Genomic DNA, 19,632 nt, shown 5'->3' on the forward strand with positions numbered 1-19,632 from the left:
CATGGATCCACAATAGAGTTGAAACTAACTTATTAGAGGGTTTATATATATGAGCTAGGAGGCGTGGCCAGAGACTGATCAGAATCTGCAGCTTATCCTAGTGTTTAGCGTTCAATGTTTAGTATGAGTTTTTTCATACCAAATGCCTTCTAGTGAGCATTCATATATGCTATCACTAGTGGTAGTGTTCTTATTACTACTTAGGTCACTAGAAGAACTCCACCGTTTTGTTAGAGCCTTTCCATATCCTAGACACAGCCACCTCATCTTTTTCCCTAGTCGCACGCGCAATGCTAGCACGTTGTCGCACGATGTTCTCGTGGATACTATGTATGGAGACACTATCATTGTTGTTTAATTTGATTTTTACACCAAAATTCAGCGCACCCCACGGGACACGGGCGTGTTTTTACTTTTCATGAAATATCTCCACAGTGCACTGCTGAAAAAGGCTCTAATTGCAGCAGCCGTTTGCAACGGCTTTGACCCTGTTCGCTTATCTTATAATCCGTATTTTTCAGCTTATTTTTTTAATTAGAATAGTATTTTTCTTCCACAATAAATTAGTCGGAACATTTGTTTCGATTTTTTTTTTCAGCGAAGCCAAAGGAGAGCCATTTATATGCGAGACTTTTCCCTGTGTGCCCTTATAAAAGATCGTAATTCCCTGTGTGCCCCTAAAAAAATTCAGCGGTCTTCAGCGCCACTACTCCAACTTTTTCGTGTCATCCATGCCACTTCCGTCAGTTTGGGCTCTAACGCCGTTAAACTGCAGGTGTGAAAAGACGAAAATGCCCTTAAGTTCAAATATGTTATTAATTTTTTTGAGCATCTTAACGACTTCAAATGAAAAAACTCAAAACTAGAAAGTTGTAGATCTCGTCGAGATCTATAATTTTCATATAAATTTTTTTTCATTTAATTTCGCAAAAAAAAAAATGATTTGATATGATTAATATATCTTAGAAAAATCATATTATTTTTTTTGCGAAATTAAATGAAAAAAAAATTTATATGAAAATTATAGATCTCGACGAGATCTACAACTTTCTAGTTTTGAGTTTTTTCATTTGAAGTCGTTAAGATGCTCAAAAAAAATTAATAACATATTTGAACTTAAGGGCATTTTCGTCTTTTCACACCTGCAGGTTAACGGGGTTAGAGCCCAAACTGACGGAAGTGGCATGGATGACACGAAAAAGTTGGAGTAGTGGCGCTGAAGACCGCTGAATTTTTTCAGGGGCACACAGGGAATTACGATCTTTTATAAGGGCACACAGGGAAAAATCTCTTTATATGCAGGTGGCAGGCGGCGATTCGCAAATCGCAACGACGCCCGTCGGGCGGCTAGAATCGAGACTTGAGAGCGACTGGTGCTTGCGCGGGCGCCTGCTCAAAGACAGGCAGGCAAGCAGCAACGGCCAGCTCCGAACCCGTTGGATCCAGTGCACGCGCGGCATGCACAAACAAGCCGCCGTGCTGCGCGTGCGACGTGCGCGTCTCGCCAGCACCCTGTCCCGTTCGCCACGTCTGACAGGGACGCCTCCCCCCTCACTTGACCTGACCGCGTCCGAGCGAGATCCGCCGGGCCGGCTTGACGGACGAGACCACTCCAATCATCCTGCCATGTGGGGCCGCGGCCCCATTGATTGCCTCCGGTCGGCGGGTGGGGGCCGCGAATCCCCGCGCGCCACAGATCTTTCCCTCCTCCTTTTTTGTCATGGCTACGTACGTTCTCCTCCAACAGACTAATCGCGTCAAGCGGAGGGAGAGAAGCAACCAAGCGCGGTGACGTGCAGGAAACGCCGGCTGCTGCCGCGCGATGCACGAGCCGACGTGGCGGCCGGGGCAGACGGGTCGCGCCGGTGTTTTGCTGCGCGGCGGCAGGGATGTCGGCCGGGGCGCGCGGGATGGGCCCTCCGCCTCGTCTCGCGCGACATGTCCGCCGCCACGTGTGCTGGCTTGGCTAATGGCTGCCGTCCGCTCCGGATCACCCACCCGTGACGACGCCAGGCGTGTCGTGCGACCATACGGGGTACGGCGGCCCTCGGAGCTTTGTTTGGATTTTTTTTTTTTTTTTTTTTTTGATGACAAGGAAGGAAGCTTTGTTTGGACTGGCCGCGTCATTCATTCGTGTGGACTGACACGCAGTCCAACGCGATAGCACGGCCACCGACCGAAGAAACAACACGGGACGAAGGGTTGCTTGCAATGCATCCGGACTCTCTTTCGGGGAGAAAAAGGGTTTACTTGCCACAAAGCTCTAGGGATTCATGCATGCATTGACAGTGAAGCAAGTAAATAAAGCGTGTAAAAAGCACACGGTGAATGCAAAAGCATGCACTTCCATGTCCAGCAATAGCCGCCGCCGCAGCCGCACACTCATTCTCCGCGCCCGTCCTCCTGGTTAAGCGCTGTCATCGACGATCCCACTCCGGGATCCGCAAAAGATGCTCAGCAAACCTTTTTTTATTATTTTTTATATAATTAGTACAATTTATTAAAAGAGTTTTTGGCTCCCCAGGAAGCAAGATGTCCGTTTATTTTCAGACCGAGGGAGTAGTTTTGATGTTTGAGATTTGTGATGAGTAGAGATGCAACCGGGTTTGTCCATGAACCCGTTAAATAGACTTAATTTTTTGTGGTTTTATAGAAACTTGTAAAAATTAAGTCTATTTGACGGGTTCGTGAACAAACCCGCTTACATTCATGTAAGGGATTTATGATTCTATTTTTGTGTCACATGAATTTCTCTTGATGGATTGTTATGCTTTCTATAAAAACAATATTTTTCTACATTAAAAAAATTCATTATGATGGTATAAGGTTGAAGAAAGAAAGGTCTATGATTAGCTGTCGGTGGAGGTCTAACGATAAGAAATTTTAAGTTTATTTTATTGGATAAATGTATAGAACCACACTATTAATTATAGTGAAAAGCATAAATTAATAATGAAAAGATTTAGGACTGCAAGGTATCTGCTGCCCAAAAGGGACGGCTTGACCCGTGTAGGGTAGGATGGCAAATTTAGAGGGGCATCACTCCACTCCCTTTGCACCTCTAGGGGAGTGGGATTTCGAATCAACAAGAAGAGTACAAACTATTACTCTACTAGCATTTGGTCTAGCTCTCTCTTCGGTTCTCTATAAAGCAAGTTGTTTTGTACAAGGACATTGACATTATCTTTAATAAATGACTTTAACTGCTATTTTTTACTATAAAATATTTATAAACTATAGTTAATATATATACTTTTACGAACTATATTTCGAGGTGAATCTACTTACATTACTTTCATATATTCAAACTCACCCCAAAAGAATTTATTGTAGTTAAAGTTTAAAATGTTTGACTTTAGACAACCTCAAAATGACTTGCTTTAGAGAACCAGAGGGAGTACAATTTGTCACAACTAACTTTAGGTAGTGTGACAAGCTATAGAAAGTATGGCTCGAATTTTTTTAGTCACAGTTTGTCATGCTTAAAAGAATTTTGCCGCATTTTTTTTACTTTATATATGACATGTGGAGAAAAATCTTGTCTAAGTTTAACTGTCAACTAAACAGTTGCCAGCTTAGTCAAACATGCTTAAGTTGAAATGTGGCAAAAAAAGACAAAAGTATGAACACTCCATGTTGCTATACACTGTGATCCATGTTCTTCATTAAAGCTAGCAAATTTCTGATGTATTACCTCAAAGTTTTCTTCTTGTCGAATACGTAAAAGGTTTATGTATCTTTGTATTAAGTAGGAGATTGTTTTACACAACGCGTCGTGAAGACGCGCTAGGGAGTACCAGTGATTTTACATTTTGGCATAACCTGCCTAGCCAGCTACTCAGAAGCCGATTACCTCAAAGTTGAAGTTCAGAGTATACAAAAGGACCAACTGTTTATCACATCTCCAAAAATTTCGATGCTTGATGAACCAAGTATTGTGTATTGAAGTTAACATAGAATATAGTAGTAGTACTCTAGTCTAGTCTATCTAGATATACGTAAAATACGAAACTTAGTCTATCTAGATATACGTAAAATACGAAACTTGGTTGAAAGTGGTTATACGCACGCAGGAGCGGGTGGTGCGGTTCCGTCCTTATCCTGTACTATGCCACCAGCTTCCACCGCCATCGCAGAAACCGCCCGACCATCGCCTAACACGTGTCAGCACATCCACGTGGCATGATGCCAACCCTATGCCTCCTCCCTCGCAACACGTGTTCTGCCTCCTCTATAAATACCAGCACTCGCGCTGCGAACTACGGCTACCTCCAAACTTCTCTTTTCACTTAACCGTTTTATGTGCCCCCTCCCCTTATTCCTCGGTTACAATGCCGCCGCCTCCGCCAACGGGCGAGCCGAAGCGCCGCCGCCTGCTATCCCTCATGGCAGTCTACCCAAGCGAGAGCATCGCGCCGGCGCCTCTGTTCAGCTCGCTTCTCGCGCTTGCGGCCGACTTGGCCAGCCAAGGGCTCGGCGCCTTCCCTGTTCTCCGGCGCGGCTTACGGCAGGCAGTGCGGATTGTAGGCCTCCTCCTCGCGTTTCTGGAGGAGATCCAAGACGTGACGGTGACGAAGACAGCAGCACTGCCGTCATCGGCGGTGCTGGGGCTCACGGAGCTGCACGTGGCCATGCAGAAGCTGCGGTTCCTCCTCTCCGACTGCGCGCGACGGGGCGCGCGGCTGTGGGTGCTCGTGAACGCCGGATTGGCCGCGTCTGAGCTCCGGGTGATTCTCGGGTCCGTCGCTGCGGCCGTGGACGCGCTGCCGAAAGACGTAGTGGATGCGTCCGTGGAGGCCGGGGAGCTCGCGCGGCTGATGTCGGAGCATGCGTGGCGCGCGGCGGTGCGTCCGGACGCCGGCGACGAGCGCGCGGCGAGGAGTGTGCGGTCGATACTGGAGCAGTTCAAGAGCGGCGTCTCGCCGGACGCCGAGGACGCGAGGCGGGTGCTGGAGCACATCGGGGTCAGAAGCTGGTCCGACTGCTCTGAGGAGATTGCCTTCTTGGAGGACGAGCTGCGCACGCGATTGGACGGCTCAGGCGGCGACAGCAGCAGCAGCAGCGACGCATTGCTCATCAACAGCTTAATGGCATTCATGGTGTACTGCCGTGTGGTGTTGTTCGATCAGATCGACGCGAATCCAAAAGCGGACGCGGCGTCACGGCCGGCGAGGTGCCCGGACTGGCTCGGACCGGAGACGTTGCGGTGCCCGATCACTCTGGACCTGATGACGGACCCGGTGACCGTGTCTACTGGCCAGACGTACGACCGCGAGTCCATCACCCGGTGGATCAAGGCTGGATGCCGCACGTGCCCGGTCACCGGCGAGCGGCTCCGCACCGCCGACGTCGTGCCGAACTCCGCGCTCCGCGGGATCATCGAGCGGATGCTGCTCAGCAACGGCGTTTCGCTTCCGGACCGAAGCAGCTCAGGGCACCGTCACGGCGCGCTCGGCGACACAGCCGTGGCATTCGGGCCGGCCGCCGCTGGCGCTGCCCGTCTCGCCGTCGCCTACATCGTCGCCCAGATCTCGACGGGTTCGACGGCGGAGCGCAGGAAGGCGACGTGCGAGGCCCGCAAGCTGTGCAAGCACAGCGTGTTCTACCGCGCGTGCCTCGTGGAGGCCAACGCCGTGCCGTGGCTGCTGTGCCTGCTGTCCTCGACGGACGCGTCCGTGCAGGGCAATGCGGTGGCGTCCCTCCTGAACCTGTCGAAGCACCCGCGGGGGCGGGTGGCGCTGTTCGAGGCCGGCGGCGTGGGCCTCGTGGTGGACGTGATCAACGTGGGCGCCAGGGCGGAGGCGCGGCAGAACGCGGCGGCCGTCCTGTTCTACCTGTCGTCGAACGCCGAGCACGCCGAGGAGATCGGGCGCATCCCGGAGGCGATCCCGACGCTGGTGCAGCTGATCCGCGACGGCGCGCACCGCGGGGGCAAGAACGCCATGGTCAGCCTCTACGGTCTCCTCCAGTGCGCGAGCAACCACGACAAGGCCGTCGCGGCCGGCGCCGTGTCGGCTCTCGCGGGCCTCCTGTCCCTGTCCGTCGTCGTCGACCGGGACGACGACCTCGCCAGCGACGCCGTGACGCTGCTGGCGAGGCTCGCGGAGCAGCCGGCGGGCGCGCAGGCCGTGCTGGCGCTGCCGGGCCTCGTCGCCCGCGTCGTCGAGGCGCTCGCCACGTCGTCGTCCCGGTCGGGGAAGGACCACTGCGTGGCCCTGCTGGTCTCGCTGTGCCGGCACGGCGGTGACAAGGTGGTGGCCCTGCTGGGGAGTATGCCGGGCCTGATGTCGTCGCTGTACACGCTGGTGGCCGACGGCAGCCCGCAGACGTGCAAGCGCGCCAGGGCGCTGCTCAACCTGATCCACCGCCATCACGAGATGGACGGGCAGCCGGCGTCGGAGGCCCGCGAGCGTGTCGTCCGCGTGCTATAGCCGCAGGATCTCGGGACCAGCCGTAAGTACAGTAAATAGTAGGTGTAGATCTTTACAGTGTGCCCATTTGAGACCGTTTCACGTTTCTGTTGTCAGCTCGTGTTTTAGAAGAGCTGGGAACGAACTTTGCTGCTTCCTCCTTTTTGAAGACTGCTGTAGACACATGTACACACACAAACACGAAAGTATAGATAAGGCTTTGGCCGGGCTCTGGGCAGCTCCGGCTCCTACTGCCGAATCATTGTAGCTGCATTATTTACCGAAGCCGTTTTTCTCTCTCCTCCTTTCCTCTCTCACTGACACCACCAAAGCCGGAGAAGCTCGTTTTCATGGCTCCCGTGTCTTCGGCTACAGTGTCGCTACAGTGTAGGAGCCGGAGCACGCGGGAGCCCAGCCAAACGGGGCCTAAGTCTGTTTGGGAGCTTGAGTTTGATAGCAGTAGTAGATGGAAGTGTGACAGTATGAAATTACTGTTTGGAAGTTATTAGTGTACATATATCAGTGGAAAGTTTGGTTTTGTGTTAAAACTGAGGGATTTGGTTTCAGTTGTACAAAAATAGCAGCTCACCGACGAAGAGAGCTCTGAGACGAATGGGTTACTGATTACCGATGTTCTAGTACATTTTACAGTATGTTGTGGATGGATGTGTGTTGACATCGCAAGTGGCCGACGTGATTGGAACAGCTCCATGTTCTTGCGTTTTCAGCACAGTCTGCCCTGGTAGTAGAGATGCTCGGTAATTCCCTTGTCTGTGGGGTCGCTGTGTGCTCCTTTGTGTAAAGGGAACTTGTATGCTTTCATTTTTACCGCAGTCACAAAGCCCGTCTAGCTCAGTCGGTAGAGCGCAAGGCTCTTAACCTTGTGGTCGTGGGTTCGAGCCCCACGGTGGGCGCTTAATTTTTTGTTTTTGAAAATGTAGCTTTTGTTACTGATTTGTTTATTCGTGTAATTTTTTTGGTTTGTCCCCGCAAGGACAGCAGATGTGCAGTGGAGTTGGCAAGCCATGCACAGCAGAGCTGCAGTGGAATCAGGCCCCTGTACGCGTCACATAACCGCTTTCTATCACATCTCGTGCCGCTGTTGCGCCCCAGCAGCATCAACGCCGACGCGTCGGGAGGCGACGTACGTGCTATGATGAGTAAGGCATGGTTTAGTTCCTAAAATTTTCACCCCAAACTATCATATCAAATTTTACGGCACATGCAAGAAGTATTAAATATAGACGAAAAAAAACTAATTGCACAGTTTGGTTGAAAATTGCGAGACGAATGTTTTAAGACTAATTAGTCCATGATTAGCCATAAGTCCTACAGTAACTAACATGCACTAATGCTAGATTAATTAGGCTTAATAAATTCGTCTCGTAATTTCCAGATGAACTATGTAATTAGTTTTTTTATTAGTATCTGAAAACCCATTCCAATATCTTCAAAAACATTCGATGTGACATCAAGAATTTTCGTTTCGCGAGCTGAACTCCCCTAATTGGCGCTGCTCCGTAGTCGGCAACGAATCCAACGCCTCTCTAATCCCAGTCACCAGCGCACGTAACGTCAGAGAGCTTCTCGTGCTGGCTAGTCAGCTAGATCCACATCCACCGATAAACAAACAAACCGTGTCAGTTTGTCAGCAACAGCAATCCATCTCCATCCATCTTCTCTGCACGCCGGGCCGACGTGCCCGGTCGCTCTCGTGCAACATGAACGCGCTCCACTTGTTTGGTCTGTTAACGAATTATTAATTAATCCGGTCGGGGTTAGCGCCGTTGGTTACATGAACTGGCATTGGTTGAGCAGCGTGATAACGTGAGGTCTCTCGCCTCGGAGCTGGAGAGTGGAGAGGGTCTCGTCTCGTGATCGGATAGGAAATGCCTGTGCGAATCGATTCGAATGGGGCCGGAATTGAACCGGCACATCCGACGGCTTTGACTCATATAATCTGTTGCTTGATCCGAGGCTGCCACCTGCCTACCTGTATATGCGTTTCAAAACCACGCAAGTGGATGCGTCTTCCGACCTGTTTTTTTAGTTTCCACACTCGATAGCTGCAGCCGTGGCTGCACCACGCTCAAAGGTTGCCTCGGTTCCTCTGCGTCTGCCTGAACCAGGCTGACGGGATGCAGGGTGCGTCGGGCCAGGCTCTGGGCGTGTAAAAAGCACCCCGCGGCCAGGCTCTGGGAAACGCCCGAATCGGCTGTTTCTGCTGGGCCAGGCTCGCTGGGTGCAGCTGTTTACTCGACTAATGATGTATTAGTGTATGATTAGTAAATATCAAGTGATATTAATTTGTTTTAAAGATGTTTAAGACATAATTAGATAAAATAAGAACTTTAAGAGTGTATTTGTACAAAATAAAAATCATAATCATAACCTTATAATATTTTTATCCCATGCAGTATATCTTCGTACAGGCAACCAAACAACATCTCTTCTCAGCCAGGCTGAGTAGATACACTCAACCAAACATGACAACGTTGCGTGTGCTCAGCCTGTCCTATGTGAGCCTGGCTCTACTGCTACGAGAACCAAACAGGCCCTACATGAATGCAATGTTGCATAAGGAAACATGATGCTCAATGTTGATGCGTGAGTGAGTGTTGGTATTTCTTAACGTAAATAGAAATGAACCACAAGCGCACGGAAGTACCGTTGTATCACTTCACCTAGAAGTATTCAGGGTATTGTATTTTTCACGGGGAACGTCGGTATTCTTCTAACTAATTCGTCCAAAGACAACATAAGGATAGAGTTGAAAAGGGTAGAGAAGGATTCCTATGGTAACAGGGTCTAAAGACAGATAAGCTCTACTTCTACTTTCTCACTTTGGGCACCGCTTAACACCTGGTCTGCCATGCATTGACGGCCTGTATCTCTATGTCATACCCGGACGTGGGGGGTTACGAGGGACGGACATGGCTGTCACCATCTGTCGTCTACCCCTCAACCATGGAGTACGAGGCAAACGAAGGTAGCCTCTAGCATAGACACCACGTCTACGCTATCGACTACTACTCTAGTACGTTAACAAGGATTATCCGTCTTTATCAGGACCCTTCTACTAGAGCATTCACTGCAAGGGCGAACGACGATCCCATAAACAAGTAAGGATAAAGATTAACTAATCAATAGACTTTATACTAAATGAATCACGAACAATCACTTAGCGGAAAGCTCCGTTGAGGCATAGATGTTCGTCGAGGTACAAACTCGGGGAGATACCGACAAGTCCGGCTCTTCCCCATATTCTTCCTCACATCTCTCCCGACTAACTCTACTAGCTATCTAGGGCCTAAGCCCTTGGAATGAAGCTCAAGGGTGGAGTGCTCTTGCTCTTGAGTGTTGTCTTGTAGAGGGGGATACCCCTCTATTTATACAAAGCTCAAGGTGGTGCTGAAAGCTATTCCTAGCGTGAGGACCGGCTACCACTGCCTTAGCATGGAGCCATGCCACCGCTTATCGAAGGGTGGCTGAGGAGCGCCGACAGGGGGTCGACTGCCCCTAGGGGTCGGCCGCTGTGACAGAACCGCCCAATTTATACAAGATCAAGTACGGTTGTTCCCGCTAACACGTTGACACACCTATACTTTCACTCATATAAACCCGGTAGTCCGCCGAGTGTCCCGAAAGATCTCGGTAAATCAACATCATAACCAAGATTGTGTGATTAAGCAAATACACATCACATACACAGGGTTGCAGCGGAAATAATATTACAAATAGGTCCACAAATAAAAGTACCAGTTTGGGTTTCAAAACCGCTTAGTGAAAACAACATAGCTTTCAAATGATTACATTAATATAAGTTCCAAATATATTGCTAGCATAAGTGACATCATCCGACAAAAGCATATAGATGAGAAGTAAGTATAGAATCACTGAGCCCACCGGCGGTTAGCCACCATCATCAACAGGTCGAGAACATCACCTGCAACAAGGTGGGATAAACCCTAAGTACTCGAATGTACTTAGCCAGACTTACCCGTCTTAAACCAAAATAAAGCGACACCAAGGATTATGGATGGCTTTCTTTAGTGGGCTAGCTGACTTGTTTGCGAAAAGCATAAGCTATCATAAAGAAACCATTTTAAGTACTTTGCATCATCTTTATTATAACCTATCCATCTAGGTAAGCACCTGTACTATAGCAATCACTTGATTAACCAATAACATCCAGTTACCAACTTAGATTTAGCATATCCCATATCATCCAGATAACCATCCTTGTTCCATAATAATTACTACGATGCCGTAACTCGAGTCAAGTGCTCACTATCCAGGAGCGATGGCGATTCGAATCGATTCCTAACCAGCTGGTGATTTATTCCTTACACAAACCTCACTCACCCGCTAAAGTGAGGTATCGGTCACCGAGTCAACTATCCAGGAATCTCGAGTTTGCTAGGAACCACATGTACCCGGGGGCCGACCGACTGCCCTTTGGTCTTATCATTGTGCCCCCGTGTCCTACCACACCTGCTCCGGTACAGTGCACTGCGGGCAATCTACTCGGCCCGAATAATCTCCCAGCTTCGCGGTCGAAAGGTGCTTTATTCGGCCAGCTAAATGTAAGGCATACGTTCAACATGACTCGAGGGCCAACAACGGTCGGTCCTTAATCGACACAGATGGAAACTAACAGCACCCCAGAACCCTGTCTGGTTGCCTCCAACTTTTTCCGTCCGGTCTCCAATTATCCATCATACATGGTTACTTCCAGGATATCATTCTTTCTATAGCTAAATTCTTCCAGTAACCACCTATATTGTAGGTGACTGGATATCATCGATCGCTACCAGTCTAAGCAAGGCTAAGCAGTTATTCGATCCTGACCTAACCGGGTAAAAGGTAATAAGGTAGACAAGGATAGTAATAAATGCATCAACGGTTTCAATCAACTCCTACAACTTAATACAACAATATATAAACTCATATATATAGAAAGAATTACTTTTATAAAGTAGGAGACTTAGAATACTCCGAGGCTTGCCTAGGATCCGATACAAGTCAGTTCAGTTAGCTTGCACCGTCCTGGTGACGTCTCAGGTCCTAGCACTCGCTTAGTCCTTCCATCTTCGGGATAGATCCTCCATACACCGTCTTCAGGTTTGGCTCCAACATCACGTTCTTCACGTGGTTCATCTAGCGCACCTAGATGAGATGCAAGATGCATGTGTATGAATGTGATGAATGGTAACACAAGATGCATCACATAAGCATTCAAGACAAACAAGTTATTCACGGCAATCATAGAGTCAAGGCTGCAAACAACAGCGGCTAATTTTACTCATAACAGGAGTTGTACTAATCCAAAAGATATGCAACAAGACAATCTGGAAATCTTATGGAATTTTCTACAATTCATATTTAATCCTCTTAGCATGATTCTCAAGTTAACTAAGTCAATTATACCCATTTACAGAAACTGGTCCATAATTGACAGAAAGCAGCCATTTCTGAAACCCAACTTTAAACAGGCATAACTCACAAACCACAAGGCCAAATACCACCAAATTTTAACAGAAGCTAGATACATGAATTATCTACAACTTTGTTATTATCATATTAAGATGATTTTATAGTTAGAAGGGTCAATTATTCCAATAATTGCACCTCTGCCCAAAACATAGATAGAAACTGATATGCCACTTTAAACAGCTATAAATGGAGTTATACATGTCCAATAAATGTGGTTCTTAACTTTTTAGAAAGCTTAGCAAATTATAAACAACTTTATTGTAAACACCTAAAGCTAATTCTACTACTAAGAAGGCCCCACAATAAGAACAAGGAAACCCTCTCTGGTTTTGGGCAGAAACAGCCACAGAGATTTAAGCAAGTATAACTCAAGATCTACTTAGCCAAAAATCATGATATTTAACTTTTTGGAAAGCTTAAGAAAAGTACCACAACTCATGTATTTTCACCAAGTCATTATTCACAACTTAACTGAGCTAATTAATTCAAACATGCAGAACTGTTCAGAGTAAAAGCAAAGCAATACAGGGCATTTGTTATTTTTATAACTCTTAAACTATAAATCCTAAACTCCTGAAATTTTTACCAGACAACAACAATCACCTTAGTAGCACTCCACAAAAATTTCACATTTATTTGAGCAAAAAAACTGTAGTTATGAAAAAGACAAGACATGGCAAGTATCCAGAACCTAGCTGCATAGATCTATTTTTACAGCAACATATTTAAACTAAAACATGCCCTATTATAGATCTAGAACATATATAATTTCACAAGGATTCCAAAAAGTCCTCATTTACTATTTTACGATTTTTCTACAAATTACTACGAATTTTCAAATTGGAGCATTCAAATCTGCCAAAAATCAAAAGAAAAGGAATCTAAATCTTGCACTGGGGTCCCTGCAGAAAACATATATTAAATACGAACAAATGGATCCTTTCTAGCACTATTCATCTGAGTCACTATCTATTCACTTAACCCCCTGGAGAACTTCAAATTCATGCGCGTGGTCCTTGGCCTCTCTTCATCTGGCCAGAAGCAGGACACCTCGCCGAAGCTCACGATTCCGACGGCGGTGGTCGACGTCGGCGTCGGAGAAGCTGCGGGGAGCATCCAAGGGCCGGCGCAGATGTGAGGGGCTGCTCAAGTCGGTCGAAGGCGGGCCAGGTTGGCCTGGCTGCACGCACAGGTGGAACACCGCCGGCTGCTCCGGTGGCGACGGTGATACGGCGGCCGTGGTGACTGGAACATGAGCGCGGGAGGGGCGGCGTGAGGCGAGGGAGGTGGTGCTGCAGTCTATTTGGGCGGAGGGAGGCTGGAGATGAAGGAACAATGGCGGCCATGGAGCTGGCACGATCGGCCATGGCGGCGGCGCCTGCACACTACGCGGCGAGAGCGAAAGAAGGCAGGTAGGAGGCGAATGGAGAGTGGCGAGTGAGCAGAGGAGGCTCGAGCATCCGCATTTGGGGTGCAGGGGGCCGGGCTGCGCGTGGCGATGGAGAGGGCGCGCGGCGTCCATGCAAGAAGGCCACACGGCATATCGTCAAACACGTGGTGCGTGTAGAAGTGGGCAGAGCGGGTGTCAGTTCGGGCTGGCTACAGGCCGAATTAGTTACTAGGCCTAAAACAAAGTTTGAAGACTACGAACTGCTCTTCATTTTTCATTTAGAGACCAAGGTCATTAGAGCTCTTCAACAGCGGGTAATTAAGCCACAAACTGCTAGTGTCAGCGTATTGACAGCGACAAGCAAACGTTCAAATTGATGGTGAAAACGAGGTCCAACTGGTGCCATCTTTTTACATGCTCTTCTCCATGAACTTAGCTCCAACTTCCATTTTGGGGTCAAGTCAAGTTGCTTAGCGAAATTTAGAGAACGTGAGACGTCAATGCCGATGTCGATGAATTTCTAGACTTAGAATATTTCTAAGTCCTGAAATCAGCAGCAAATTCGATCTTGTGATCTCGATTTGACTTACTTCCAAGATGATCTAGCTCTTCATCCAAAAATAAAGTTTGTTCTACATGATATGGACTACAGCTTTCTTTTAATGTCTAACCTCAAAACTAGTATAGATCCTGCTGTTCTACTTTGATCAAAGTAGGATCACGATGAAGCTTAAATTATCCTTTTTGATCCATTGGAGCATTTTCTCGACATTTGCCCAACATGAACCTTTCATGACTTTTGTTGTAGAGTTCATCTAGAGTCATTTGGGCATGGTTGCAAGATTTGGTTGACGATCGAGAATTCCCTTCACTTTATAAAATAATTCAAGCAAGGACATAACTCATCATTTCATGTGACTTCTTGATTCCAAACTTCATGAAACTTTTCCATGGACCAATATAGATGGGTATTGATGTGAGACTCACGAAGATATTCCAATAACACCACCCAAGCATATATCTTGAAAAGGGCCTATATGTAAAGCAAGGGTGCAATATCCAAGTTTAGGTTGGGGCTCATTTCCATAGGTTTGACCTTGACATTTTCATCATCACTTAATATGTCATGTTCGAGCTCAAACCCATTGCTTAACTGGTGGCAAACACCTGGGGTGTTATAGCCCTCCCCCCTTAAAAGAATCGCGTCCCGAGATTCAGGACAAAAGACTTTTTATGGAAGAGAGACATGCTACCAGTTTCCAATATCAGCCATAGCTTTAGGCTATATAGCTTCAAGCATAAGAGAGGCTAATTTGGTCAAGACATTTTTTGATACTTGTCCTTTGTAGTTAGTTTTGTCTGAAGAATTTCCTTCGTTGGCCTTCATGAAGTATTGTTACTTTGGAAGGAATCCAAGATAGCAATGTCCTATGTACTTCGTCCTCGAGGTACGAAGAGCGATACAATCGTAGACTAAGTACTTGTAGCATCTACTTCCCTAGTGGATATAGCACAGACCATATGGACTTTCCACTAGATCATAATCTTCTAAAGGATACTCGTTGCAATGGTTCCATGTGTGCAGTTCTCTTTCTCTGATAACAATATTGTTTGGTCTGAGTCTGCTAAGTGAGTGGTAAACATAGTAGCTGACTCTGTCGGCTCAACATTCTCGATGATCATTCCTCAGGGAGCCTCTGGATCCAAGTTGCAACAGTGATTCTGGGTGGGATCTGATGCAACCTCTTGGGTAAAAACACATATAAGGTACCAAAGGCATGTCAGCATTGGAGAACCATTGACATAGAAGGATGTTAGCAGGGCTTGGAGGACAACACAAGTTGCAAATAATCACAAAACTAGGGACTAGTTCACTACCAAGCAGGTTGAGTACAATTTGCCTTCGTGGTGCAATTGCACTGCAAGTTGGGTTGACTTGCATCGTAGTAAAACCAGCTTTCTTAAACTATATTTGACATCGAGGCTTCCATTCTAGGGTCAATCACTATCTCCAATCCATGACCTAAAATCTACGGTTTGACACCCTTCCAATCTATTTTTGACTTGCAATGGCACAAGTTGACTTGTAGAACATCTTGACTGCTCAACTATCATCGATACGAGAGGACAAAGGTACGACACAAACATGGGCGCAAAGAGTCTTCTCTAGGGCATATAAAGGATTATATAATGGCAAGACAATGATCATGTTGCCAATCTTGGCATCAATTGTAAACACAACTTTCTCATGTGAAGGATGATCGCAGTCACCGTGAAATTTCAGATTCTATACCCTTTTGTCTTCTATTCATATCTCACAAACTACTGCTCCAATATGCACAAATTTTTGGTGGACATGTAGATCCATGGGTCTTCTAACTACTCACCAAAATTCAACTCAAACGGACACCGTTTGACCCTCCAAACAATTCATCTACCAAAACTGCTCTGTTCTGAAATGACAGCAAACCGAATTGACAAAACATCTCTCAAATCCGATGTTTCACTCAACCAATCCTCAAACAAATTTAAGGCATTGAAGGGTCCTAAGCGAGGAATGAGATCACCAAAGTTTGAGGCCATTCCAACCATGTTTGAGTCACTAACCGTCGGCTTGAAGATAACTGGTTTAGTGCCACAAAATTTAGACAGATTTCGTGTCCTCCCTTTTCTTCGCCCCACACGTTGAGGTGTGTGTTTTGCACTCTCTAACTTTTCTCGTAGCAGCAGCAGTCTTTCTCTAGCTGAGGATGGAGGCTAGAGTTTTCCTCACATGCTTCTCTGGTAACACTTCAACCATCGTTCTAGACACCAACTTGACTATGCGTAAGCATTTAACTGGTGGGATGTTTTTGCAGGGCCCAAAACATTATTCCAAATGTAGGGCATTTCTACATTGACAAGGAACCATTCCTATATATCCTTCGGCACCTCATCCAATAGAGTCTGGACACATGTGTTAGTGGCACCTTGGGGCACAAAGATGCAGACTAAAACTAGGGACGTGCTTTCGCTAGCTCCTACCTAGCCGATACAACGTCTTGTACTATATACGTGATCGTCCAAGATGGAATTGACTTGATAGCACATTTGGAGAAGAGTATCACTAGCATTGCAGGGCCAGGTTTGTTGTTTCCTTGATCAACATTGTTCTGTGAGATCTGGCCTTCATAGTTACCAAATAGTTGTTACCTAACTAAAGACTAACTTTCCTACTAGTAACAAATCAGTTGTCCCTCAACACTAAAAAGGTTCCAAATCTTCACTCTTGATAATAAAAATTGTGGTCGAAGCCTACAGATGGTCGCCATTGAAGTCAGCAGAAAGGGGTCACACCAAAGAAGGTCGGTTGATCACCTTGCACATAAAGGTCAAGACTTGGATAGGAATCCCATGAGCACTAGGTGACCTACTACAGCACATAATATCCTAGTCCATTTACCTTCTGACTGATAACTTGTTCAACCTTAAGTGTGGTGCACCTTTCTGATCCAATGAAAATGACATAAGTTGCTTACTAGATGATCGACGTCATTATAGGGATAGTCCCGTCGAGTAGAGTCACTTGTCTACCCTCTTGCAGTCTGTTTATGTTCCTGTTAGTGACCTGTTCTTCAAAGGTTAACCATTGGACTACTCCAGAAGGAAGTCCTATTGCATCTAGTTCGACATATAGATCTCTTGACATGATAAGGAGAGATAACCAAGGAAGAGCTCAAGTGAGAATAACATATCGGTGTAGTTCTGCAATGGATCATGACTAGAAACCTCGATACCAGCGCGTGCCGAGCAGCATAGCCTTGTGTGTGCACCCATAGGGGCTCTCGGTTTCGTCGCGGCACCATAGATCGCTAATTGTGGCACCATTACTGAACTGACAACCAAAGTAAAATTTCCAGTGGCACCAATTAGATTGTAAGAACAAGCATTGTGCAAAAGAGGGATAGCAAACAAGGATAGTCACAAGGTTAGGAATCAACAAGGAGACGATCTGAAGATCAAAACACAGCGCAAGAGAACATAGCTTAATTGCCAAAGACAACTAAGTATGAGATTCTTGATTAAATTCCACGCATGCCTCGCGTCTACCAAGGTGATTACCAGATGAAAGATTATCATAAGATCCGGTCATGTTGAGCAACAACATGAGACCAAGACTGATAGACATCCCAAGACGTGGGAAGGTTGGAGACAAAATAAACAAGATTCAAGGGATAGAGCCAAGGCACTGACTAAGGATTCAGTTGATAAGGCAACGACATGATCTGTGAGGAAAAGGTTCCAAAGCAGAGTAGATAGTGATTAGCATTGCACTAGATCATCAGTAGAAGAAGGAGCAATGTGATCTAACAAGGATTTTTGAGCAAGGTCCTCCCACACAGGAGCGGGACAACCACGATACATGCGAGCAAAGAAGGGGGCTAAGCTTGGGTTGAAGGTCAAGCAAAGGCATGGATAAAGGTCTTCGTAGCACAACGTTCAAGGGCTAGCAACCATATGTACAGGCTCAGGCTCCTAAGAGAGAACTTAATTGAAAATGACAACCATGAGATTACCAAAACTTGGACGTGGTTCTAGGATAGCGCTCTTCAACACTTGTATGCTTACCGAGGACAAAAGGGGTGATAACTATGACACTAATTAAATAACAAGCATACATACCCACCACTTGGCTGAACTAGAGGACATTATAGGTTAAGCATGTAACCACAATTATTTCTAGCAAGGCTAAGCACACACTTTTCTCAAGCACTTCCTATTCAAGCAACATGGAACAAGGCATTCTTGTTTAACTCCACATAAGGAAGATAGTGCAATACATCGATCACAAGTTACTTAGTACTTAGAACAAAGGAAGGGAAGCATATTTATGCACAAGCACAATCATGATGCATGCTCATCCTATTTGTCCTCACGAAATTGCCAGCCAAAGGCGGCAATCATGTTCTATGTCGGTGGCATAACATGTACTCTCTCGATATATAGCTAGTCGTCAGCTATATTCCATCTACGCATTCGTGGTTAGCATACCTGCAGGCAAATTCATTGCAGCCCATCCCCACAAAGAGATAAATAAGCACACAATGAAAGCAGTAAACTAAGATACTCTCCATATATACATCCCCAGATGTATATACTTCGATATCCATAGCTACCCAATAAATATACCCGCAATTAAGTACCTTCATATATACATGGGTGTAACATGTAAATATTCCAGTAACCACAGCTAACTCTCCCCTAGACCGATAGTTGGATGGTCATACTCTCACAACTCACACTTACCTAGGCGTAGAGGCAATTGATCCATACAGTACCATTCAAGCAAATGGCATCCATACAATAGCACGCCATATGGATGATGAAAGCATCTAGGCCCCTAGTTGGGTTTCGGTGATTAATGACAATACAATATTATTATGACTAACGTGTGTTTTGCAGAGGCAATTAAGTGAGGTCATGGTAATGGAGATCGATTGGGCAATCGAGTTGGTCATGCCCCTACGATGGAAATTGTTTCGGTTTTCAAAGGATTGACGACAAGGTTAAGGATGACTAGTTCTAAGTGTCGATTGGAGTTGGAGAGACACTTAGAATAGTTTAGGACTTTGTTTTTCCTTTAGCCGTACTATTAAGGGGGGTATGAACGGGTAGCTTGACCTAGTTGAGTCTAGTGAGTTAGGTGTGGTGCACACTTGTTAAAACTAGCTCTAGGTAGCTCCTACGAAGCCCTTTGATCCCATGGAGCAAACTTCATTCACAAATGATCGAGATTTGGAAGTGAATGGAGGGTCAAATACTAACCGGGCGCTGGCTCCGGTGCGACCGGACGCTGGCCGTAGGGTCCGGTCAGTTCATTTAACCAAGGAGAACAAGTCTGGTGTGACCGGACGCTGGAAGGTCAATGTGATCGGTCGCAGAGGGCCAGCGTCCGGTCGACTCCAGTAAGGGTCTAGACTTGAGAAAGTGTGACCGGACGCGTTCGGTCAATACTGACCGAACCCTGAGTATCCAGTGTCTGGTCGAGTACAGTAAGCATCCAAGAGCGACCAGACACATTTGGTCATTACTGACCGGACCCGGACAGCGTCTGATCATCACTTAAAAACTGTTGCGCGGGTTGAACTGACCGGAGCGTCCGGTCACCCCGCAGAAGCTCATAACGGTTCGTTTTTCAGGCTGTCTTATAAATAGAAGGTCCACTCGTGTGTGGAGTAACTTTTGCTCATTTCAACAGCTGAGAAACACGTTTGTGAGTGCTAAGAAGAGCAAGGTCCTAGTGAGGTGTTTGTGATTTGAGAATCCAAGAGTGAAACCTCATTAGTGAATCAAGAG

General features: G+C 46.6%; 1 protein-coding gene and 1 non-coding gene across 2 annotated transcripts; both read left to right on the forward strand.

The window, feature by feature from the left end:
- The first annotated feature begins 4,252 nt into the window (after window positions 1-4,252).
- Window positions 4,253-7,371, forward strand: LOC136551720 (U-box domain-containing protein 19-like). Its single transcript, XM_066543257.1, has one exon. The coding sequence runs from the start codon at window positions 4,332-4,334 to the stop codon at window positions 6,429-6,431; it is 2,100 nt and encodes a 699-aa protein (XP_066399354.1). The 5' UTR covers window positions 4,253-4,331; the 3' UTR covers window positions 6,432-7,371.
- On the forward strand, window positions 7,252-7,324 carry TRNAK-CUU (transfer RNA lysine (anticodon CUU)). The gene has a single exon. It is a non-coding gene; the product is annotated as a tRNA-Lys (tRNA).
- Window positions 7,372-19,632: the final 12,261 nt, after the last annotated feature.

This window comes from Miscanthus floridulus, chromosome 4 (genome assembly GCF_019320115.1).
Source record: "Miscanthus floridulus cultivar M001 chromosome 4, ASM1932011v1, whole genome shotgun sequence".
NCBI classification, from domain to species: Eukaryota; Viridiplantae; Streptophyta; class Magnoliopsida; order Poales; family Poaceae; genus Miscanthus; species Miscanthus floridulus.

Excerpts from the sequence above, each read along its gene's own strand:
- LOC136551720 (XM_066543257.1), top strand. The coding sequence starts at position 4,332 with ATGCCGCCGCCTCCGCCAACGGGCGAGCCGAAGCGCCGCCGCCTGCTA.